Here is a 27,559-nt window from a genome sequence, read left to right as displayed (position 1 = left end):
GGTTTAAAGCTCGATAAGCAATGAGTCATTAAAAGTTAAGGTTTATAATAATATAAACAAATCCCAGATTTTTAATTGCTTTTATTTCCTTCATCGCAGTATGTCTGCTGTATTCATTACTCATTACATATTACTCATTTGACCTTTTGATTGTACTTTTTACCTTTTTTTTTTCTATCCAAGACAGCTTTGATATCTCTGAATAAACTGGCTGTAAAAATATTTTCTTAATTTATTCTATAATTATTATCTCTTGTCAGTTCCGTTTACACCAGACGGAAGTGACACGACAAATGCAAATAGAGCCCAATATAATATCTGAACTGGATGCCTCATTCTATTTCTGACCCACTTCAGTAAAGAAATGGATTCTGCACTTTTGCTTTGAAGCATCCAGTATATAGACAGGGACGTGATTATGACAGTGTCTGGTGTAGACATGCGTTATAGCACTCATGATCCAAACCAAAAATCGTAACTATATTTTTTCCTTTTATTTGAACATTGATGGACGCAAACCAAAATATACAATTATTCATAAGTCAGACAAGCAGCAACAATAAGCAGCAAACTGGAAGTAAATTGAGGCAAAAGTCATAATTAAAATAAAGTGTGACCAAAAAGTTTCCAAAAAACCCCCAAAGATTTCTTTCAAAAAACATTAAAAAGTCTTAATATTCCACAAATAAGTTTGTCGACATTTTTAATATCATTATTCTTATATTATAATTAATATATGATTATCAGAAGTAATGACAAATGCAGAGAGCTATTTATGACAGCAAGAAATCAGGCTGCAAAAGTGGGGGAGCATCATGTAGCTTATATTCTGAAGATCCAGACAGTCTCTCCAGGGGCATAAACCCACATACTATTAGAAACACAACAGTGACTACGTTTACATGCAGCCAATAACCCGTTCAAAAATATTAGCAAATATTAGCAATAACCCGGTCGCGCACAGCCATGTAAACACCGGCAAAAACCCGGATATGCTCATATCCCGTTTTTTAAAAACCGGGATATTATACCTGGGGTACCCCTTTTCTAACCCGAATATTTGGTCTTGTAAAGGCGTTTCGGCATATCCCCATCAAAATGTGTGTTCTGCGCATGTTCTATTCGCAAGGAATCTTGGTCTTTTGAGTCTTTGGATACAGGAAGAAGAGTCGGAAATGACGCATATTGCGTCTTACGTCCAGATGCTAACCGTGCGTCGCCGTTTACATCGGGATATTGACGACTGATTACACATTCCATGTATACAGGAGTAACTCTCTCTGCTCACGCATGTAAACAGGTTATCCCGAATGTTTCAGAAACCCAAATAGTGACCTTAACCCGACCATAACCCGAATTTTAACAGCATGTAAACGTAGTCAGTGATAGTGTCAAATGAAAATGACCTTTATTGGTATAAGTGTGATATTTAAACAGCCAAAATTATTTTTTAAACTTTTTAAACTTTTTAAACATAAGCTCATCATGTGACATTATTAATGTCATTATTGCAATTAATATATGATTATTATAAGAAGTTACAAAAAGGCAGAGAGTCTGTATCTTGTCCTTCTCTGAAGTTCACTGTCTCCATATTTCAATGGTCAACCTTGGTGAACATAAAAGACTTCCTTCAAAAACGTAAAAAAAATAAATAAACACACCGGCCTCAATCTTTTGAATGGTAGTGCAGCATTTGAGTTCAAAAACAAACATTTTAAACATTACATTTCATAAAATGAAAAGCCTACAGCCTATATACTACACACACACCTGCAACCAAACCATGTGACAGGAGAGCCCTAGGATAGAGTTATGATATCAAACTCACATGCATGGCGAGAATGCTCCGTGGGATAAGTTCCCGATACTGTCTGATGGTGAAGTGCCACGTCTTGATCCTCATCAGATCATCGAAAGCGAACTCCAAAATCAACCGGCCCTCCGTACACACCTGAGAACGCAAACATTCAGAAACCTATGATGTATTAAAGACTATGTCTTTTTCTCATCACAAAGAAATACGTTTTAGCTCTGAGCATGACAGAATGGATATTTTTCAGACTTTATGTCAGTTGGGCTTTTCAAACCAGATGTTAGCATTTCGAAGCCATTTCCTAATGAAAGGTGTTTATGTTGTATACCTGAACCGAAGGCCAACGTAATGGAAATTCTTGAGAAGAGCTTACACAAACACAAAAGAACAAAATTCTGAATACATGCAGAGGTCATAAACCATTAGCAATTACTTAAAAAAACAAACAAACAAAAAAAACAACAGGATGAGAAAAACATTTTGCTGAATTTAGAGCTGCGCTACTCATAGCCCCAGTGTTCTGTTGCTGGGGCAACCGGAGGATGAGGAGGAGGAAGAAAGGGAGGGGGAGGAAGGGGGATTGGGGGGTGAGAGCATCAGCTGATTAGTTGGCATGGCAACAGCAAAGATGTAATCCCGCCAGAGCCACTCTAATCAATGCCCTCAGCACAGATGGTCTCTGGAGGATCAACAAGAAAAGCGGCTGGCGGGAGAGCACAGCGCCATCACATGACCACACTCTTTCACATTCTCTCGCTCTTCTTTCATCTTCTGTATGCTTCTCCTGTTTTGGTTTGTCTTATTCTTTCTCTAGCTCTCCTTAGTTCCATCTATCGTTTGGCACTATCTCTTAACAACGTAACATGCTGAGGAAAAAAGCTAAGTGAAAATGAAAGCATCTGTCTTTCACTGTACTGCTCCATAACTCTGCTTTAAAATTCAACTGGTCCAGCCAATCATTTGAATACTGAAATATGGGTGATTCTTCATACGTGCAGTATTGGATATACTATTCTCTTGATGTTTTTTCACACTATGATCGTGTCATTTCCACCATATCTGAAATCATCATTTACTTTGTGAAGGAAACTACATTTTACAATATAATTTAACGTTTATTCATTTAGCAGACGCATTTATCCAAAGCGACTTACTATTGAGGAATATAACAAGTTATTCATCATAAAGAGGCAAATTACATTTTGCAATCTCCTTAGTCTTTATACGGTTATTTTTATTGTTAGCATTTCATGTATTCTAAATGAGCACAATAAACTGTTATTGCAAATGAAATGCTCTTGCAAAAAAAGAATATATATATATATATATATATATATATATATATATATATATATATATATATATATATATATATATAATAAGTTGGTTTAAAAGAACACTGACTTTTGAATGAAACTTTACTGGGTGAAAAATTGTTCACAGCTGAAACTTGTCTGAAATCTGAAATTATTGTTACACAATTAATACAAGTTCTCATAGTTTTAAACATTGATCATTTCATAACAGACTTCCATAGATTATGACTGTTTATCTGGCTCTGGGATGGGGTAAAAGTAGATCTACAGATAAATACCAAAAATAAATAAATAATGTAAAATAAAATAATAAAATAAACATAAAATACACACAATAAAAGAAACACAATAATAACAGTTTGCAAGACAGTTTTACCCTCATATAAAAAATAAAACATTTTAAATATGTTAGTTTTGATTAAATAAATAATAAAAAAAATATAATGATATTTTAACAGAACAGATAAATGAATCAATCATTCAATCAACTCCTGGGACATAAAAGTGCCTCTAGATTACAAGAGCTACATTTATGAATAAAATGTTCTTCAATTGTGTACAAATACACAGGTGACTAAAATACCTGCTTTTATGTTTTTGACCATCTCTCTGAATACAGCACTTGATTAATAAAGTACAGCTGTGATTTTGTAATCAGTCGCTCAAAGACCGGTGGGTTTCTATTCCTCTGTAATGATAAGTACTCAGGCTCTTGTATGGATTAGAATGGATTAGTCCGTATCAGTGCGTGAAAATAATCCAAAGTGCTTGATGGACAAGGTGGAAACACAGAATCTGTTGATAAGTGGTTTTACCCTCCGATGCATGATGTCCACTACAGCTGACAGATCTTTAAAAGCTATTTGTAACAACTGAGGGCATGATGTTACTTCCAAACCACAATGGGCCAATGACCTTTGACCCTTCCTCATAATTTGACAACACGACTGTACTTTTTATAGGCCATTATGTTTTTTATTATGACTATTTATGACAGCAAGAATTGATGCTGCAAAAGTGGCGAAGAATCAAGTAGCTCTATCTTATATTCTAAAATGTACAGTAAGCCTATCCTGAAGCATAATAGAAATACAATAATGTTAACTGGAAATGACCTTTATGGTACAAGCGATAACATAAACCCATTTGGTTTAGATCAATGGCAAACTGCATATTTATTCAGTAAAATGCTTAACTGACACAAAAATTAACCATGTCTTGTAATTTGCTCTCCACCTTTCAAATACAGTAAAATGTTTGTTATGCTTGCTTTTGTGTCCTTGTTTAGCAAATTCAGACTGTGATTTTGAAATTAAATCTCACCAGTTTCTATTATTGTTATTTTTATTTTTTTACTATGACAAAGAAACGAATCAAAAGCTAAAGTATATGACAACACACAGGCTGAGTACGGAGTAATAGATTCATAAAGAGCTTTCTCAGCAGAGTCCAAAGCTGCCAGAAATATTTCACACGGATTCCTAACGACCTCCATCAGTAAACACATAGAATATTGGCTGTGATTAAAGTAGTAAATTATCACGCCTGCCATGTTTGTTTGTTCTGTCAGACAGTTTACGGGGTTTATCACAGGGAGTGTAAGAACTGAAGGAAGCAGATAACTGTGTCATGTGAGGTTACGATAATGAGCAAAAATGCACAAGGAGAACAAAGAATGCATGTTTCGTTGACAAACATAGAAACTAAGTGTATCTGCACCTCATGATTTATTCATTCATTTGAAATCGTTGTGCGTGTTTAGGATATGGTGTCACACACACACATACACTCTCCTACTTTACCTTGGTGAACATGGGCTTGCCGTGTTGCGTGACCATGGTGCACTGATCGCAGTCTACAGTGATGCAGGAGTTGTGGAAGGACTCTTTGGAGTGTTTCAGGATGTAGTAGAGGTCTGACACGCCACCCTCAAACACCGTGCTGAAGTAACGAGGGATGAGGGTCCGGCCGATTGCTGAGGGGGGAAACGAGATGTCATTTACATTGTATTGTGTTTTGTCTAATGTATTCTTAAAGTGACTTGAAATGTCTATGCATCTCTTAATTTCGCACTGTTTGTTACGGTACATTATTAACAAGTAAGATTTACATCCTAGCAATTTCTTGCAACTTCAGAGATACAGTTGGTATGATTTAAAAAATGAACAAAAATGTTCCTAATGTTGTAACCGTGCATTGGCATCGGCACTGACATAGTACAACTGGGATTTTTTGATAACAAATGTTATAGATTAGCCTAACTGATATAAAGTACGATAGTTTGTTTTTGCAAACTGTGTTTACAGTAACCTGCCTGAGGTCTTTCAAAAAGTTGAGTTGGAATACTTATTCTTCCTTGCAGCTGGAGATAATTATGCAACTTTTTTTTTTTCTGTTGTTTTTTTAACAACGAATAAAGACAGAGCCCCTGTCTGGATTTGTGGCCTCAGGTATATCTTGTTCGATTTCTTTTTTTAGCTTGCATTCTTGCTTCATAAAAAAAAAAAAAAAAAAAAAATGGAATCCATACACACTACAACAATTAATTAATTAGAAAAAAGAAACTGATAAGTAAATGTATCTTAATGTTAGTTAGTTTTAAACACGCTTAAAGCATTAACATCGATGTCACTATATTTAGATGGAATTAATGAACAATAAAATATTACCAAAAAATAAGAGTAATAAAAGTGAGGTAAGAAAAATGAAATTAATTTTTGATTACTATTATTCAAAAAATGTTTGTGAAGTCTATTATGTACAACAAAGCTGCAACTATTTGATAAAAGATCCAGTAAAAACAGTGATATTCAGAATTATCATTACATATATTTTAACATGTAATTTATTCCTGTGATTTAAAGCTGAATTTTCTGCAGTCACATGATTATTATACATTTTAAAAGCAGCTGTGATGCTTAATATTTTGGTGGAAAGTTACAATGTTAAAGTCTTACATCTGACCAATTTAATACATCATTTCTGATTCATTTCTCTTTTTTTCTGGAAAGTTCCCCTCCAACTTTTTAATAGTAGTGTATATTTATTTTAAATACATATTAAAAATGTAAACACAAAACTTTTTCTGAGCCACCCATTAAAAAGCTTTACAAACCCTTTTAATGCACATTTATCAGGACATCTCTGGCCAAGAAAGCAGCAGACACTCCTGCAGAAACAACTTGTACTTTTTGCGAGTGGCTCTGCAGTGTTAACTTATTTTAATATTGAAACTGAACGGACGAGCAGCCTTATCCAGCTTAGCGTCTGATTTCAGGCAGAAATAATCCATCTTACAGTCAAACTCCCCTTTGAGAGAAATTATGTTTGTGCCACCAGCCCTGAGGGAGCGGAACGGGGGTGGTGGAGGGACAGAGAGAGAGAGAGAGAGAGAGAGAGAGAGAGAGAGAGAGAGAGAACTTCATTTACCCAGCTTCCCTTAAGACAGACGCCACTGCCGCCACCGGTTAAAACTGCACCGGCAGAAGGAGAAAATGAAACGGCTGCAAACGCGGCCTGTTTCTTAAATTGGCTAAAGTCTGGCATGACTAAATCAACACATAAATACTTGGCAGGGGGAAAGAGTGAGAAAAATGGGAGAAGGGGAGAGAGCGGAGGGAGGGAGAGCCCTAGCTTGAGCGTATAAATGAAGGTCTCCCTAGTGGTTAAGACACAGAGTGAGCCGACGACGGGAGCTGACTGTTAATGAGCGAGAGCAAGAAAGAGAGAGAGAGAGAATGGTGGAGTGCTTCGAAGGCATGCTGAAAATAAATATGAAATACCCATGAATGAAAGAACAGCACAGAATACAGGCAAATAAAGTGCTATAGGGAAGGACAGAGAGAAAGAAAGTGAGAGAGACACAAAATGAAAGGCTGACAGGCAGGGTGACAGCGAGGGGTGTCATGCTGAAGGGAGATGTTGTTACTGAGGGCACACCTGACTGCCCGCTAAAGTTCTTGAGCACTGTGGCATAGCGGCCCATATGCCTAACCACGGGGCATAAAATCACAGACACACACCAAAATAAGAGACTAGCGTGTGTGTGTGTGTGGTATCAGGGAAGCTTGGACAAACAAGGAGCTCTATAATACCTAGAGAAAGCTATCTGTTAGCATTCCCATTCCTCTAAATAGCTGTCAGTCAGCTGGTGCTCCATGTAGTGAATTAATATTACTCAGTACTTAACACTGTAACAAGGGCAACAAAACAAAGTGTATCCAGAAAATGTGAACAAGGTATTTAGTCAGAATACATGGTTTTACAACTATTTACATGGAAAATCAAATTGGTGTGGTTATGCCCTCTATGAGTGAACTAACTGGATTATTCCAACAATGCAAACATCGACAACTTGGTCCATTAGCATCCCATGGCAAGACTATAAATAGACAGTAATGTCACCAAGACTTCTGTTTGTTTTTAACTGCTGACATTTACTTCATAAAATATCTGGAAATACCACCATATCATCCAGAGACTGACCTCCACTGAGACAAAAGAAGAGAATATAGGGGTTCTATAAGTAGGAATAAAAGACTCCTACAATATGAAATGTATGTTTTTACCCGTAACCTCTTTTGTCAAGCAATCAAAGACTTCCCTCAGGTCATTTTCAAGGTAAGCTTATTTAGTTTTATTCTGACACCTTTGTTCATTTGTTTATTTTTTCATGATGTATTCATAGTCATCTATAAAAGACGAGACAAAAATGGCGAACTAAGTCCTGCTGGGACGTAGATTTCTCTTTGCTGCCTGTAGAGGGAGCACTTCAAACAACCTCTCTTTTAAAATAAAAGTTAGCCTCAGCAGGATTCTGACAAAAACACACATGCTTTTGTGAATCTTTTTCCTCTGAGCGAGTTGTGAGGGGACTCCAGACTGATTGGCCCATCTACAGAAGCGAGCACTCCAGAGATTGGATTAAGCAGTCGCTTGTTTCGGCTAACACGTCGTGCAACATATGCCTCTCAAGTAATGTGTACCCAAACACGCAATTTACAAATAATTAACATCGTGTTAATTAGGCACATTAATTCACGCTGAGCGTAGGCTCCAGAACGGATGCCAACACTCGCAGCCAAAAAAGACAAGAGAGGAGTTCAGTTTCAAGTGGCACAGCAGACGGAGAGGAGAGGGTGAGAGAGACAGTCAAAAGACACAGAGGGTGGACAGAAAGGTTACGCTGCGAGACAAACATGCAAACATGCAAAACAAAGGTCCACCTTTTCCCTTTTTTTTCAAATAAAAAATGTCTGATTACCTTCTCACCACCTCAACACAAATTCTTGTACCATTCGCTCTTATCTTATAACAATGAAACTTTCAGGCTTCATAAAAGACAGAAAAGCCCCATAAATTCCATAAAAGTGGTCCAAATAATTAGTACAGTATATTTCAGGTCCTCTAAATTATACAAGAATAGATTATTTTATTGCCATTAATGCACCATGTAAATACACAACTGTTGAAAGGTTTGAGGTTGGTAAGCTTTTTTAAATGTTTTGATAGTCTCTTATAGAAGTCATTAATAGAGATCATTGATGCTACATTTATTTAAAATATGGTAAAAACAGTATTGTGTGGATTTAAAATATAATTTTTTATAGTCTTCAGTGTCGCATGATCCATCAGAGATCATTTTAATATGCCAGTTTGCTGCTTAATAAACATTTGTTATTATTATAAATGTTGTGCTGAGTATTTTTCTGTGGAAACCATAAAAGATAGTTTTTTTCAGGATTTTTTGATGAAAAGTAAAAAGTAAAAAAAATTGTAACAATTTAAACTTTAATAAAATATTTACTGTGACTTTTGATCAATTCCATTTAATATACATATTAATAACATTAATAACGAATATAGAAACAATTATTTTCCCAATAATTTGTCTGTGTGTATTTATGCTTCTTAGAGTATTACACACCTCCTCTGTATTGAAATCAACAGTAAATATAATCACTTTGTGTGAAGAGCACTACTTATAATGTACAGAGCTGCTGCCAATATAAAGCATTTCATTTAATTTAGGATGCTGCCTCAAAAAAATAAACAGCCAGATCCCATTAGAAAACAGGTGAATATTTTTAGAACTGAGAAATGCTGAAAAGGACTGCAACAGCAGCATCATTAATTGTGCTTCAGCATTATGGGAAGGGAATATTGCACCACAATTTTTTAGGTCACACTGTGACTTTCCAAGCAGCGTTCCAAAAAGTGCACAATCCCACCCGCTGTGAGAGAGTTAAACTTTATTTCCACAATTACAAATAACTCAGTATTTATAAAGTGTGCCATAAGAACTTACGAGGTCGTAGCAACAAACATGTAAGCGAGTAAAAATGAAGAAAGGGTTTCAAAGCACAGCGCAACAGTGAACTTATCAAACACCACAACTGCGGTTTTAGTTATTCGACTTCAATATTGACTGACTACAAGAAGCATGCGAGATTTTCATTTGGCGCGAGACACTCACAGTGAGGGTTCCAAAAAGAACGGGGTTTATAAAAAAGGATAAAAAAAGAGAAGAACAGCTCTCTGCCCTTCCTTGTCAGTAATTATCTCTCTGGGGACAATCGCTCCATTCCAGAACACAACCCACACTTACATTCTCTCTCTCGCTTTCTCTCTCTCGCACACATCAATTCTAAAGCTAAAATGCAAAAGCAGCTCCCATGACTCTGTGTTTTACCCTCTCTGATGGGACAACATTCAGATTGTCAGCGTGAATTATGAATAGATAATGATTAGGTATTGGTTCAGACAGAGATGTGAGAATACACAGTCTAACCCTCTCAGTGGATAAGCTGGCGAGGTGAAACTGGAAATAATAATACCAGAGAGATGATTTGTCAAAGGATCGTGTAGTGCTTTTGCTAGCTAGCTGAATAGTTCAAGCAGCCGTTAAAATTCTGTTGTTTGCAAAATGCAGTTACAAATTATTGTCATATACACAAATAATAAATCAATATTAAAAATAAAACAACAACAACATATACCAGTCTTTCGGCATGACCAAGTATAACACTTAGAATAGGCAACACATTTTCAGTTTTCTCTCTGATATGAACTAGGGTTTAGGGATCTAGAATATGGTCATGCATAAAAAGGACATTAAAAAAATTAATATGTGCTTTATAAGCACTAATAAAATATGCCAATATGCTAGTAATATACATGCTAATAAGCAATTATTTAATAGTGAATACTGTTTCCTAATCTAAAGACTTACCCGAAGAATTAACTTAATTCAGCCCCGAAACCCAAATGCAGTCTATAGATAAAATTCTACATACCTCTTTGTTTTTGTACTTTAACAATTTTATATATACACTACAGTTCACACGTTCAGGGTCTAAATTTAAACAAGGATGTATTAAACTTATCAAAAGTAAGTTTTGTTTTTAAAACTGGATATAGATCAATTAGTGCAGAAAGTTATATATATATTAACCATAAAATTACCTTACAGCAAAGGACAGGTATCATCACCAGAATGCAGCTATGTATTATAATACAACTATGAACGGTGAACAAGTTAATATTGTGGATACCATATAAATTGAAGATAACAACTGGTTTTATATGCTAATAGACTTCTGGTATCATCACTTTAATAATAAAAACAAGGAAATAAATCAGGAAATGGTAAAAAAAATGCACATAAATGAATACACACACATACACACACAACCACACTAGTATGGAATTCAGTGCCCAGAATATGAAATATTCATCTTTCATAAAACTTTAATTCAATCCCTCTTTCTCTCTTCCTTCCTTTCTCCCTTTCCCTCAAACTTTCGTCAAAGTGCATTGATCTCAAAGAATAAAATATTGTTGGTGAAAAAAAAAAGAGAGATAACATGAAATGATGACATCTGTATGGTTGATAGGGTGAACAATCATGTGCACAAAATGTCTGTCCGGAGGACCTGAACACCCAGACCCTTGGGCTGCTCTTCCTGCCAGTGAATCTGAATGCTTTCTACGAGTCAAATCGACAACTTCTATGATGCTTTTTAGTTTTTTTTTTTTTATTATTGTTTTTGTCTTTTTGGAGCTCAACAGACTCAATATAACTGTTTCTGTGTTCCACTGCAAACCATGGGTTTTGAAACGACATGGGAGGGAGTAAACGTTGACCCACTTTACATTTTTGGGTAAACTGCTCCTGAGAAAACTCTAGGTCACAGCTCGATGCGAGTTTCTGTTATTTTCAAGGTCACAGTGTCTCAAATGATCTGTGCTACGGTGACTGATTAGAAAACAGATCCAGCAGATAAAAAGACAGAATTGCGCTGTGATTATGATACACCACAGAGAATATTCTGACTCATCACATCTCGGTCTCATTGATGCGGAGGATGGGAGATAGCATGAGAGGGAGGTTGTCTGATAGATTCGGAGTTCTCCCCTCTCCAGCAGTAATCCCCGAAGACATCCGCGCCAAAACGAGACACAGGCGAACAGCTCCACTCACCCGCAACCGCCCTCACAACACGCTTGGCCTCACACCACTGCCTCTGTGTGTGTGTGTCTGAATGTGTGCTGCGCTTTTCCCATGAGTCCTGATCCACACCTCCCCCCCTCCCCCCCATCCATAATTTAGGAGAGGCTTGCTTGGCCCACTCTTCCTCCCAACTTCACCGCAAGCTCATGGGGCACACAGCTCCTCAAGGGCTTCCGGACGGATGCCACCACAACCAAATCAACCAGTATGACTTCCCATCATCTTCCAGATCTGATTTATTAAAATGTCTGTCCTCCATCGACATGAAAACACAGTCCCGATAAGACAAGCTGGAATCTCACTTTCAGTATTGCAATATGTGCTGCAAAGTTTTACGCACATTTCGCCCTGTGAAACCTGACATTTGAAATCATAGTCAGAAAAATATTGTTTTATTTTGGAACAGTTTTTTGAAGAAAAAAAAATTGCATATGTGCTTTATGTTAAGTATCATATTTAATACAGGCTTTTATTCAGAGGTCCAAACTGCAAAAACATGAAATTCATAAAATGCATATAAACATCAGTTAACACTCCCGGATATTCCAATAATGTCATAGTAAGATGATATTTAAATGCTTTTTATGATCACATCTCTGTTATTAACCTGGGGTGGGGGATTAGGATGATTAAAAGAAGGACAAATAAACATTCTTCAAAAGTCTGATTTCGGTAAATCACATTTTAGCATGATTTTTCTAAAAATGATGAATGGATGTAATACTGAATTGCTTCAGTCCAGTAAATGTCAATTTAAAATAAAACAAATATTATTATTCCTAAAAAGTCTTATAAAATTATAAATATCATTATAAAAATTATTAAAGATATCACAGCAATGGACATGAGTACCATGACCTGAAGGATGGCATTTTTAGAAATAATATTAAAATGCCTTTTACAACATGTAAGCCTGCAATTTAAAGGTCCTTTCACACAAATTTAATGTGGAAAAAAGGCAAATCAAGTCTTTTTTCATTATTTAAGTCTATGCAAACATCTGTGTTTTTGAAAGAATATTTGAAAGAAAATCTTAAACTCAGAGGTCTTTTTACTTGTCATTTCAAGTCTGTACAAAGTTCAATTTTCTGTGGAACACAAAACATACTCCTCCCCCCATACAACAGAAGCCAGTGTGGTCTAAAAAAGAAAAAGCTGCACCCAACCGACTTTTATAGTATAGCCAAAAACAGTTTAAAAGAAATGAGTTTCTGGGTTTTAAAGCATCAGTACAGTAGATGGGGTTTTACAGAATTTATTTCAGTGAATTAAAAGTTCTTTCTGGAATATAATCATGCTGTGAAACCCAAGCCTTTTGGTTCCAACTGGAGCCTTTACTTGGAAGATATAGGCACAATGTGATCTAAAGCAATCTCTCCATCAAGTATTTCCAGTGTCAGAAACATCTCCAAAGTTTCTGTCTCACCACAGGACTCTTGAAGCCTGTATCACTGTCACTGTCAGGATTCAGTGCAGCATTTAAGCCTCTCTTAGCCCTCTGCTGGGCTCAAGATGATGCTTCCAGATATGGCCTTGTCTCCACTGCTGATAAAGAGGACGTGGGAAGTCTTGTTCCAAGAGGTAATTCCTCCCTTTGTGCCACGATCAATCCAACACCTCCCTCCCATTCCTCTTGAGTGAATTATGGAGTGGGAGGGGAGGTTTCCTGCCGGGTTTGTTTAAATAACCTCACGCTTTACTGCTGCGTGCACCTGACGCCAGGCCTAGGAACACAGCCACACATCAGCTGGAAAAGGAGCTGAAGCTGTTGGATGAACTTGAGAAGTGTAGAAGAAGAGAGCAGGATGGAAGAAGAGACAAAGATAAAACTGTTCCTTAGCTTTTCCATTGATGTTTATTTTAGTTCTCTTGAAGAAGCACAAGATAACTGATAACATATCGGTTTAATATACTGTTCAAAAATTGGGGGCAGTAAAATTTAATTCAGCAAAAATGCAATATATATTTTTTCAAATAACTGCATAATTGTTTTCAGCATTTATAATAATAAAATGTTACTTTTACTTTATTAGAATGAGTTGTGAAAGATTGTGTTAAACTGAAGACAGGAGTCATGGCTGCTAAAAAAATTCAGCTGTTGAATAAATTGCAATTTAAAATCTATTAAAATAGAAAACAGTTATTTTAAAATTGTAATACGCTTTTCATAATATTACTGTATTTTAAATGGTTGATCTTTTCAAAAACATTTTAAAAAGTTTTACTGACCACAAACTTTTTTACAGTAGTGTGTATTAATAATTCCATAATTCCATTTATTTAAAACTATTTGTACTGCCCCAAAACTAAACATATAAAAAAAACCTTTAAAAAGTCTAAATCTATATCTTAAAATGTTGCAGTCAACTGAGACGACATGACTTTGGGGCATCAGCAGAAAACACAAAAAGAGGGAGGTCAGGAGTGAATGAAAAGGAAAACGAGATACTAGAGGTTAACCCGAGTCCATATTCGGCACATAACAGCGGTGTGGAGGGGAAACAGAGCTACATAAACATTTAATATCCTGATGACACACACACACATATATTCTCCGTCCATTAGAATTACATTAGTCCATTATAAAAGAGCCTGGCCAAATGCATGCATTATCAATATAGCTAGCTATGTGTCTCTGTGAGAGTTTGTGTATGTCTACAAACTACGTGCCAAAGCTTCTTATCCATACAGTCTCTGAGCATATAAGAGGAGAGCACCTCTCGTTCATTATGCATGGGCCATGTTGACTTTCTGGAAGGTTCTTGGCTCAAAAGTGCACCAGGCTCCTCATAACTCCTTATTTTTTTTATGACTCTGTTTTTACCAAATCTACCGTGCAGCGTGACTTCATTTCTGCTCCCATTCCTGGGTAAAACACACACACTGTATAACACTGTGTAATAAACACACACATGCACAACAATAACAGTGCCCTGCTCATTTCACTGAGCTTTAATGGACACAGTAAACATTCAACCTGTTACCTGATGACACGATCAACAGAGACACAATTTTCTACATCTGTATAATACCTTGATATGTGTGTGCATATTTTGCATGGCTGTGCATGCATCAGGCAAACTCTGGAACATGAACACGCATAAGTGTGACGCTGATCCGGAGGTGAATTAAGACATACAGTTCAAGTGATATTGTTTCGACATTGAATAAGGAGTTGGAGAGAGACAGAAAGCAGGAAGAGCAGAGAAAGACCCATCCTATCACACAGCTGTTCTCTTTTCCTGCTGCCCACACATACGTGCACATGCTCGGAAACAGTGGCATTAGACACAAACACACATACACATCTTCATCCAGTGCATAGATGCATTTAACATCTCTCTGTAATCTTAACGGTATCAATCCAGACCTGCAGATACAGCATATAAGAGTGCTCATATAAGCAGACAGAGACCATCTCGAGGTTGTTTTGAAATTTGGGCTGTCAGTCAACAAGACCTGTGTCTTTGCCAGCGCCGGACTACAGCTGAGCCTTCTCAACTCCCCACACTGTCAATCTCTCTTTGCCGTGTTTTCCCTCACAAGTCATCTTAAACAATAGACTCTCCACCACAGAAATGTCTGCAATCTAGGACTGCCAATTGATTAAAATGTTTCATTAACTTAACTGTATGCTAATAAATCAAATGAATAGCATATTCAACATGCATCAATATAATCAACAAAAAGAGCTTATGAATTGTTCAGTTCAACTCGAACCTGATTAATGAGCCTAATATCCTCAGCTCTTCTTCACTTAAACTGACACTGATGCCATTCTACAGCAGCAAACAAAAACAAAACAGATTCCAACAGTCTTCTTCCAAATCTGCTAATAAATACGTCTCTGGTTTGTTTGTTATTGTCTGATGAAGTGTTGCGCTTCAGTGGTGGAAGTTTTCTAGGATGTCACAGTTGCAGGGGCATTGCATCACGCTTTGAAACTCTCCTCGCCTCAACCCAAAACAAGAACAGTGTTTCAGTTCAGATATTAATTATTCCCCCGCTAATAATGTCCATGAGGAGAGATGTGAAGAAAATACTGAATCAAAGCACTTCACAGTATTTCAGAAATCAGCTCCAGAAACAGGCTGTATATGGTCCTGCGTTCAGGTTTGGGTGCTGCAGATCAATAAGCTAAAATCAGGTCACTAGGGTGGTACATGCTAAACCACATTGTAAGTCCTACTCCATAGCGAGTGGGCTGCTGTCTGTAGCCTATATAGGCATCTGCCTTCTGAGGCAAAATCCTACCTGAAATGGAAACGCATAAGTGGCTGATTCAGAACGGTCTACATCGATACAGCTCCACGCTCCACACACTCAAGTGAAGAACACAAGGGACTTGACCCACTATTGATTTCAATGGAGTTTGATGGTAACTAATGTTACTAAGCTAACCTAATATTAATAAAAATAGCATATTGTGTTAAATATTTTCTGACCTTTTTTTTTATAGATGTATTATTTTTTATTATTTGAATTAGATATGCAGATAAACATTCAATAGATAAGCAAATCTTTTATCACTTCAGGAGACAAGAAATGAGAACAGACATATGTAGAAGAACAAGAAAGACTAAGCTTCAGTCCTGGAGAGTGAAAATGAAAGAAAGAGAAAAGAGAAGGAGAATGTGAGGCCATTTAAACTAATGCATTTCAATAATCCCTCCATTATCCATCCATCCACAATGGTATGGTACTGTGGTGAAAAAAAACGCCCTCATCTTATCATCACAGACTTTGTTTGTGAATATAAGTGTAAAGTCCTTGTCTCTTAAATGCTTCTTTTTTTATGTTTGAAACTAATATTTTATATATGTTTGGAGATGGTCTGACAAGATTTCTTAGAACTTGAAATAATCTGCTCAGGGTTTTCATAACTATAAAAAGAGTTTTTAAGTGTAATCATGTTAAGTTTTTAATTTCCTTTTTAAATGGGTAATTACGGAGCCCCTCTGGTCCCACTTTGTCCAAAAAAAAAAAAATACTAAGATACTAAGATACTATCTTGAGGCCACAAGTTACTATCTTGAGGCCACGAGTTAGTATCTTGAGGCCACAAGTTAGTTTCTTGAGGCCACGAGTTAGTATCTTGAGGCCACGAGTTAGTATCTTGAGGCCACGAGTCACTTATCTTGAGGCCACGAGTTACTTATCTTGAGGCCACGAGTCACTTATCTTGAGGCCACGAGTTACTATCTTGAGGCCACAAGTTACTTATCTTGAGGCCACGAGTTACTTATCTTGAGGCCACAAGTTACTTATCTTGAGGCCACGAGTTACTTATCTTGAGGCCACGAGTTACTATCTTGAGGCCACGAGTTACTATCTTGAGGCCACAAGAAAGTGCTAATTATTTTTTTTGACAAAGTCGGACCAGAGGGGCTCCGTAGTTTTAACAATCATTAGGAACCTTTCTTTATTTGAAACAGCTGTTAAAATGCAATGTGACCAGTCATCTAGGGAACTATGAATGTAAAATAAATAATGAGGAAATAATCACTTTCGGGTCAGTGATGAAGGTCTTGAAGTTCGTAGAAATGTCCCTGTTTTTTAAATAAATAATGTCAAATATATGTTGTACAGTGAGGGTTTTTTTTTTTTTTTTTTTTAGCTGAATCTCCTCTATACAAGCATAAGCCTTTTATTTTTGCCTGAAAAATAATAAAAGTAAAATGGAAAGGACAATATTATGTTTAATTTAGTGCAGAATAATGTTCTAACCGATATCTTCTAGCTTAAACTATGCTGAAAATCTATATTTTTTACATCATCTAAAACATAATGTAGAAATCATTTAACTAAGACATCAAATTTAGACCTTAGAATTCCAAAATTAGAGTTAGATAATGTACAATATTTAGGTTTACTGGCAATAATGACTGGCTGTTGACTGTACATTATCCCATTTATTACTTGGCTACTGACCAAATAAACAGATAAATGTACATATTGATTTAAGATTCAATTATTTTATTAGTTTACTTGTAGATTATCTTAAAGCTTCCGCTAAGGTTACCTTGGACAACAAATCAATTCTACAGGTTAATGGACACAGAATCAAGTATTCTAGAGGGTGCATTAAAAATGCGACATTGGATGTGTGCGATATGACCTTATTTCAAATAAATAATTCATAAACAGTAAATACATTAAATCAGGACATGGTGAACAAAAAGTGGATTAGATTATCTTTGATCTGATGTCTTGAAATGTAAAGCAGAGGAATGAGTTACTCAATGGAACCTGAACAGTGATTACTGTAAACATGTCATACAAAGACAAGCAAGAATAAAACAAGCATACTGATGTGAGGCTACACCGATGCAGAAAATCCCTAATGATGCTTGCTGGAGTGAGGACTGAGAAATTTATAAAGGGCCTGAGCAGATGTAGTATGCAGTGCTTGTGTTTGTGTGTGAGTGACAGTGATGGAGTGAGGGTGTATGTTTGTGGCTGAAACTAAGAGGAATCATCTCTGAAGACTAAAGATGAGCTGTCACAAGAGACGGACTGAACTCTCTCCTCAATCGATATGGAGGATTGGTTCCCTATGGGCCTCCGGAGCCAACGCAAGCTTTGGTCTTTCCACTTTTAAATGGTGTATATGAGAATTACAAAATATTACATGCTGCAATGTCGAATTAACATGCAAAGAAGAACTCTTTGAAACTTGTCATCTGAAATAACATTTTAAATGACAAATTAAACATTTTAGTGTTTGGATTTTATGCCTTTGTTCAATTAAAACTATTCAAACCTCACCAAATGAAGAAGAATAAAATGCCATGTCTTAAGAAGAGGATAAAGCTGAGGCTATTGTAATGCTGCCCGCACAGTCCAATGGCATATTCATTTTGCATAATAAAAGTATATATTTCGGAATCTATCAGCACTACAAAGACCCCCGGAAAGGGAGGGGGCTTCAGTGAATGTTTGACTCACACGTTTCTTTGCAACAGGCAGAGTGTTCTGCATGACTAACCAAAAGCAGAGAACTCAATAAGGACAGACAACACAGCTCAAATCATCAGAGAGGAAGATAGGGAAAGTGTGCAGAAAAGGAAAAACAAAAACTAAAAAATGGACAAGCTAGCAGAGCTTTGGCAAATGCAGCCAAATCTAGATGAGCTAGCTCACTGCAAACAATTACTCTCTCATGCTTTTCAAGGTGTTTAGACAAAATCTGGCAGAGCTGCAGGACAAATAATTCACAAATATGAACCTTGCAAGTCAGTTTACCAATTACAACACATTCTTAGTCTACTTTTCCATAGTGAGATGTAAGGCCATTAACCACATAGTGTTGTTTTTATGGGAAGTTTAGGGAACTTATTTCCTGGAAGACCAATAAAAGTCAATAAGATCTGCTGGATTTAGTTGATTCAAAGTCCTCTACAAATTTTTATGGATCATTACCTTCTACATTTCCAGACTCCATAGATACAGCCATGCACCGTCAAGCCTGGTTTCAACTGGCACCAGTACAAGCAAATTTGCAGACAAAACGACACTGTCACATGATAAAAGCTTAAATCTTACTGTATCTTTTTGGTCCATCCTCCAGGCAGAAGGCAACGGTCAATGTAGCGTCCTCCTCAAAGAACTCTGTAGCAAATGCATCCCACCACAGACTATCACTCTCCTGGGAAAGAAGGAGAGTCACGGATAATTAATGGGAGTTAATTATACTGTGTGATATGCTTTGTCATTCTTACAAGTCTATTCAATAGGAGTAAAAATTCTTAAAAAAACTATATTTTGTGTATAACTCCACTCATTTTTGTGATTTAATACACATCCGTCAGTAAATTTGTTACTTTTATTCAGTAAGAATGCATTAAATTGGCAGTAAAGACACTCATAATGTTACATTAGAGATTTCAGCTGAAAATCGACACAAATAGACTACTGTATGTTACGATTAAATTCGGTTGAGATTGTTTGGGGTGGGAGTTTATACGAATGTATTTCTGAAGGGAACTAACCTTCTACAGAAAAGTTATCATCTGTGTAATGCCCATTAAAGTAATGTTAAGCGCAGCTGCTTTGTTTACAGCGATAAACAAGGAAAGGCTGTATTGCGGCTGTTACATAAGTGCCACCTGCTGGCAGTGAGTGAATTTACGTTCTCATTCAGCCCGTCTGCTGTTGTAGTCAAAAAGTTAAAGTCAGACCATTCTGCTTCAAATGTGCAGAAATATGCAGCATTTTGTCTGAGAAATAGTAAAAAGACATCTTTTCATTCATACCTTGTCTTAAAAATTACTTTGTTAGAAAAATCATGAGAAAACCGTGGAATAAGTATCATGAATTGTATTGAATTGTGAGTTGAGTAAATTGTTAAATTCCAACCATTTCAAATAAATGCTGTTCTTTTGCACACGATAAGAATCCTTTCTACAAAAATATTTCCCTTCTCAACATCACTAAAAATAGAAAATTACGATTTATGTTTATTTTGTAATTTCTTGGGTGTTTTTAAAGTCTTGAGGTTAGCAGCATTAATGTAATCATCCATTGACAAGTACCTCTGTGTGCTTTTTGAATTAGCAATTCATAATTAATAAACACAGAAACTCCAAACACTTGCTTTCTTGTGACCATGAAAGTATCAGTTTAAAATAGCCTAGGCCTGTACCTTCCCTGATGTCTTGCTCTTTTCTCCTAAAAGCTCATTTTTAGACCATTCTGTGATCCAGCATTCAAATAACATGAGCGCAGTGCTTATAAATGCAAGTTTTCCTTGATTAAAGATTAAAGGTAATGTAGAGAGCACCGGCGCACTGTTATTAAAAGTCGACAATAACAACAAAATTCATTATAAATAATGTACATTCAGGGCACCTAGATCCTCCAAATCCACTGCTAATGGAAAGATTTGCTAATTGACTTGAATTAAATTAAAGCCACTCCATCAGATGGCACGCTAGCTGTGAACACACTCAGCGTATGTAAAATTAGACTCCGCGGCATCCTGTGATTGACAGAGTTCTGATTCTAACAGACATCGTTTAGGCCAATGTTGCCATCTAGGCGATGTTGCCTGGTGACAGATCACAAGCCGTCTCAGATGTTTACAATTAGGGCTGTCGTCTTCAGGCAGCATCACATTGTATAGAGGCTGACCCTGGAGACCTCTAGTCCCGCGTTCCATATTCGAGAAGTGCTGTTTTCCAGTATGGAGGAAGCAGCCTCGTCTGCTCTGTGTTTTGGGAGTGAGTCAGTGCCCTATTACAACCTGCCGTTTTAGTCACTGTAAGTGAGTGATCAGTTTTGACAACGGTGATCGTTTTTTCCATTCAATAAGGCAGGACGCTGATGTTTTCCAACACAGCTGGTTATTAGCACCACACTATCACTCATGACACACAGTTTTGGCTAAAACTATTTTCCTTGCTTTTTTACTTGTGTATGTGTTGTGAGTAAGTGAATGAATGTGTGTTTGCATGTGTGATTAAACCTCGTAGTCACACTCAGCAGGATGCATGACTTCATCAGATAGTCCTGCTTTCTTCGTTTTTACCTTTTTTCACATCTTGGCCTCTTGTGGGTTGCCGAAGCTTTGAGTTAAAGTCAAGTGTGCATATATTAAGGATAACTGATGTAGACTATTATACATTACTATGGTACATTACTATAATTTGAAAGTTTAAAATTAACAAAATAGTTTCTATTTATTTTTAGACAGTAATCAACATTCAAATAAAACAAACTGAATTGTAAACAAACATTTAAATCACAATCAACTTTTTATATGTATCTACTCAAATTCTCAAATTTGTATAAATAACTAAAATATGACAGAGTTAATCAAATACACAATAAAATGAAACATCACTAACAGGTTCAGTAAGAATATAAGGAGTATGTTATTTACTGGATATATTAATCAATGCACCTATCTTTTTTTTTTTTTTTAACTGTGGACATTTTGGCTTTCTTGAGATGCCTTCTATGCTGCTGACTGAACTGAGGCGGCTACGGTGATGTTAAAGAGTGCCAAATGGTATTCACTGTTTAAATTTCATGATAAAATAAACAGAACTTTAAAGATGTGTATATGTTACATATTAAAACACAATACATAAAGCATGTTTTAATTATTGGCTAAAATGTGGGCTACACATTACGTTAAGTGAAGTTTTGTTCATGCTTCTGAACTGAAAACAGCAGACAGCAGCAAAAAACAAAAAAACAACAAAAAAAAAAACGATCTAGGGATTTAAGTATTGATAATTGTTAATCAAAATGAATACTATTATTAACCCAGTCCTAAAACTTACCCCGTTTAAGGTCTGAAAAACAGACGTTGTTGGCCTGTATCTGACTGACTTGGGTAAGTATTAGCTCCTTTTCAGCCACATCACATCTCAATCTACAGCGTCAATCTAGTGGTGATTGAAATCCCACAATTCTCTGAGCTCCTTTTCAGTTCAATATCTTTGCAGCTCATTGATGGGCGCTCTTGAGCTGAGCTTATCAAACAGTGTTTGTATCAGCAGGTGTTGACTGCTCTCTTTGAGTGTTCATTGATCTTCTCCACTGTAACATCTTCCTGATGATGGGTCAATGGCCCGCAGGGGATCCATCTTACTATACAGTCACCACCAATGACCTCATCAGCACCAAGAAGCTTTGACCTCAGATTAGGTCCTGATAAATAACTGTGATAGAACATTCATTGTGTTTACAATATATATATATATATATATATATATATATATATATATATATATATATATATATATATATATATATATATACACACACAATACATAACTCATGATTATATAGTCTATGATCTTTTTAGCCCTCTTTCAGCCTTGTCTTGTAAATCAAAATCAATTCCATTAAATCACTTCGGTACATAATGAATACAATGACCCATGTTCAAAAATGGTGAAAGGGCCCTCGATTATGCTCTGAAAACCAAATATCGAGCATATAGTTTGAGATAACACAGACGAAATATTGAGTTAGCATGTAACGTAATTACTTTACAATGTCATTGTTTTAATTACTTTGATATAAGCTAATTACGGAAGAGCATTAATGGCTGCTAACAGCATTATCAGTATCTGCAGCAGGACTCAGAGTTATAGGATTTCATTTATCTGGAAGGCAATCTGCACTGTCACAATCAATAGGAAATCTGATTGCCCATTTGCACTAATTAACCCTATTTAATGCCTCAGCAGCCCTCACAAACAGTATCAGTAAACCTGCGTAAAGGTATGTGATGTGCCGAAATGGGAAAGAAATGCTTTTGTTTTTACTGTTAAATAGGATCATTTCTTTTACTGTACCATAGTTCCATAGTCATGTGATTTACATTTAAAGTGATATATCTGTTCTGTGCATCCCAGTTGCATTGTTCTTATATAAATATTTTTTGCTCTTGACTGACTGATGGAATAAACCAAAGCTGCTGCATTTCAGAGACATAGATCATGTTTGATAAAGATGACATATAACACTGTAGCCAAGGGAGAGTTGGCTATAGATCAGTAATCTTTAGCTGACATAGAAAATGAGAGGTTCCTGCCTTCAGTGCTGATTGTAGCTGTCTAGCGTGCTATAGCTGATAGTGAGCTTTGATGTACAGCGCACCGATCAGTTCTTCAGGACCTCAGGTGAACTAACATGGGTGTCTGCACAGGTTGCCTGAAGATAAAGCCGTATTGATTGGAACGTCTAAAGGGATTCATCAATGTGCCAATGCTGGTTCTCGACCCAGTCACCGCTCCGCAGGGGCCAAGCAGCTCAGATTTATAGTAGATCCAAGAGCTTAGAGGAACAACAACGTCCCATATCCTTTGTAAATAACAATAGCGGCTGCTTTTTCAAAACAAACTGTGCACACACCAAGTAACTGATATGTATTCTTTTCACACGCACACATTAATACAGGTGCATTCTCAAAAAATTAGAATATCATGGAAAATGTGTTTATTTTTTTATTAAATTCAAAAAAGCAAACTTTCTTATATTCTAGATTAATTGCAGTCAAACCAAAATATTTCAAGAGGTTTTTTGGTTTTAATTCTGATTGTTATGACTTACAGCTTAGGAAAATAAAAAAAATCAATATCTCAAAAAAATTGAATATTTCATTTTGAGTTTGATTAGTTTAATTAATTTTTAAAATAAACCTGCAGTTTAGTAATAAATGAATAAAAAAAAGCTACATTTGCCAGATTTGTGGCTCTTTATCATTGTGAGTTTTAATTGAGATTATCTGCATTTTAATTTACTTTGTTTCATGCAGATGGTTGCACTGCTGTTTGCGAGTTTGTGAATGCTGTCTTATTATTGTTCCGCTTGGGTCAGATTTACCTGCCACTAGCGATGTACAAAAAATGAAGGTAAGCGTGATTGCCGTGATCCGAGCGTGATTGCCGTGTTCACATATGCCCAAATAAACCGAGCTAAGGGGAAAATGCGCCAGGTTCCGAAACAATGGGCCAGGTTAGTAAGGTAGTTGTTAAGTTTAGGTATGTGGTCGGATTAATGGATCTAAAATATGGTCATGCTGAATAAGGCATTAAAATGTGTTTTATATGTACTAATAAACCAAATATGCTAGTAATATGCATGCTAATAAGTAATTAGTTAATAGAATTGTTCCTTAAAATAAAGTGTTACCAAATAAACAATATAAAGTAAACAATATAACTGAATCAACAACAGTTTGTTCTGTCTATAACTGGATATTGCAACTAGATATTTCAAGTCAACAATCAAGCTAATGATATTAATAAAAATAAAAAACTTCCAAAATTAATTGAAATTCATAAACTACAGTAATCCCTGTTTAGTATTTGCTAGTATTGTAGAGCACATTTATAGTTTTTTTGTTTGTTTTTGTTTTATTTGGTTTCAATAGAATATTTCTATTTATTATAATTAGTGCTGGCAAATGATTTATCGCGATTAATTGCATCCAAAATAAACGTTTTATTTAAATAAAAATTATAAAGAAATATATTTAATTTGTAAAAATAATACATTTTTCTGAAATATATACATGCATGTGTGTGTAATTATAATAATATATACATAATAAATATACACGGTACACCTACATAGATTATGTAAATAAAAACTTATTTTGGATGCAATTAATTGTGAAGAATCGTTTGACAGCACTAATTATAATTTTTTATTTACTTTTATATTATTATTATTAATAAAGTAATTTATTACAATATATTTCCTCATAATAGTTTTTGTTTAATAATTTAAATGCGAGTTTAGAGCCAATGATCGTTGCTGCACTGCATCAGTGTGTTCTTCCTGTTGGTGTTTGTTTGTTGTGTTCCCTAACCACCTAAATCCACTAGTCAGTTTCAGAATGGTTGGAATATTGATTTTATTTAGAGGCAGTGCGATCCAGCATTAATAGTACTATAAGGAGTATCAACATTTCTGTTTTGAATGGTACTGCGCTGAAGGCAACCTAATCGTTCATGCGACATGGGAATTGGTGTAAATTGTCCTTATATATCCACATCTGCGAACTGACATTTAAAAAGTCCTCAGCCAGGCAGACTCCATTTAGACTCACCTTTCAGGACTCATGAAATGTACACAAGGTCTTTGATGAGCTGAACAGAGCTGTGTGTGGGCAATCACGCGCAGGGTTTGTACAACTGCTGTTGAACTTCTTCCGCCTACATATCAGTGACAGCCGCCGACAGATCTCAGGAATACTAACGACGTAAACAAGCCAAAACCGTGGTAGAAATGGCAGTAAGCACGTAAACAATTCATGCATCGATTCATGATACCTCATTTTAGTAAACAATGACAGTATAAACAACATCTATGGATATTTTTAAGCAAGCTACTCTCGCCTGCTTGTCCTTGTTTTGCTGTTGTTTTAAGAACAACTGAATGTCGACAATATTTGGCTCTGTTATAAGGTTAAGTGCACATGATCTGAATTATGCAAATGAAATAAGGCATGGGAAGTAAACTTGAGACCTTCAGAAAATCCTTACTGCATTTGACACCCATTAAACATAATACATACACCGTCAGTTATTTATTTATTCTTTTTTAAAAAAAAGAAGAGATTTGTACTTTTATTCAGCAAAGATGCATTAAAAAAACGCATATACTGGTTAGGAATGTTTGAAGCATGGTAGCTGGTTTAAGCTGGTTTAAGCTAGACCTTAGCTGGTCCTGAGCAACCAACCAGCTCAAACCAGGCTAATATGCTTCATAACATACCTAACCAGCACATGCCCTTTTTTTTTACAGAGTAGGTTCACAACCCATCCAAATATTGATGAAGCTAGTGCGGTGAAAAATCAACCCATGCAGAACACTTACGGATGAGAACGTGATGTTTTGCCGGTGATAACACACCCGAGGCTCCTCAAAAACATCATCGCTCAGGGCTGGACAAAAGGAATCAAAAATATGATCTGTACAGAAAAAGTCTGAAAACAGGAAGTTGGTAAAAATGGGCGAACCCTCTTTATCTGTTATCAGCACAACAGTGTAGCCTGGAAGGAACTTTGGGAAAGCCGCAGGAAAAAGGTGGGACTATTGTCCTAGTATCCTGCCAGTTTAAACGCCACCTTATTGTTCCAGAGATTCCATTTTTTACTTCTGTTTTGTTTTCAATGTAATATGTCACAGATCAGCCGGGACCCCATAACCTGTTTTTGCATAATGCAGCCAATTGATAAGAGGTTTGTACGTTATCTTCATCCCATAGAGAGTGCAAAATAGTGTTTAAAGACTTTTAGGTCCACTGCTACCAATAAAAAATAAAATAAAATAAAACAATGTCACTGATACATTACTGATGGTGAAATATTTCTCAATCCTATTTGGCTGACTGCTTAACAAAACTCATCAATTTGGACACATCAATTTATGCTAGACTTATCACGTGCTCTTAAAAAAATCCATTGTCCATCACCTTCTTCCTACAAAATCAATTAGGCAGCATGTAATATAAATGATGATGGACATGGTTAGACTGATTTGCCATTTGGTGCCATTTTAAGCTCTTATGGGACTGTGGAGGAGCTGAGATGATTGGTTTACCAGACTGAGTTTCTCCACAGTGAAATGCATTATCGATCGCACTCAGATCAAAACGAAACGTTACTGTGAACTCACACTGCTCCTTTGCATAAATGCATCCCATTCCAAAACCATTAGACAGATTAATAAAGCTAGTCTTTCATTTGTTGTCTTCTTAGTGACCTGTCCTTTTTTCACAGTCTTTCAGAGCCTGTGAATATTAAGAAGTGTTATGCTAATGATTTTTTACCAGCTATGGTTGATGAAACTCCTCCTCTGATTCTTAAGCAGCATGCTTATTTGCATATGCTTACGTGGCAGGTTATCCAGCAAACATTTTAAATGTCAGGAAACATCTCTTTCAGAATGCAGGCCTAAAGGAAAACATGTCCAAATGCATGTTTAAAAGAGTACAAAATAAAAAAATTTAAAAAGCACACTATGTTTGGTTTATGTTGTACAGGCTGATACAACAAACTGAACTGCATGGATGCAGAATAAGGCAAAATCATGCTATTGTTTAATTGTTCTGTTCACAGTTACCCGTGGTTCATTTTTTTCTGCAAGTGAAAGTGCCCAAAAATCAGCAGGATAAAGAAGATAAAGTCCATTTCAAGGAAAAGTCAATTCACTCAGCAGCCTTATTTGCAATGGCTCTGGGCAGCAAGCATTTTGGCCATGCAAATGAAAACTACTTGCAAAAACCACATTTAAATAACATATTTTAAATTAGCAACAGAATCTGACATGAACTTCTAAAATTTCTAGCAGCAGCTGTGATGATGTGATGAATTTACCATTTGGAAGGTGTTACTTTACTTATTCTATCATATTGTGCTTTATACTTACTCCCATAGTAATAAGAGT

At 36.1% G+C, this 27,559-nt stretch overlaps 1 protein-coding gene across 2 annotated transcripts in view; it reads right to left on the bottom strand.

Moving 5' to 3' along the window:
• Window positions 1-27,559, bottom strand: part of ldb2a (LIM domain binding 2a) — a 43,162-nt gene that overhangs the window by 10,818 nt on the left and 4,785 nt on the right. For both annotated transcript variants that reach the window (XM_026280743.1, XM_026280744.1), the window contains exons 2-4: window positions 19,190-19,292; window positions 4,935-5,107; window positions 1,832-1,954 (exon numbers count right to left, since the gene is read on the bottom strand). In XM_026280743.1, coding sequence (XP_026136528.1) covers window positions 1,832-1,954; window positions 4,935-5,107; window positions 19,190-19,292 — 399 coding nt within the window. The remainder of the gene's footprint in view (window positions 1-1,831; window positions 1,955-4,934; window positions 5,108-19,189; window positions 19,293-27,559) is intronic.

This window comes from Carassius auratus, chromosome 14, assembly GCF_003368295.1.
Source record: "Carassius auratus strain Wakin chromosome 14, ASM336829v1, whole genome shotgun sequence".
Classification (NCBI taxonomy): domain Eukaryota; kingdom Metazoa; phylum Chordata; class Actinopteri; order Cypriniformes; family Cyprinidae; genus Carassius; species Carassius auratus.
This window is presented reverse-complemented; position numbering and strand designations above follow the sequence as displayed.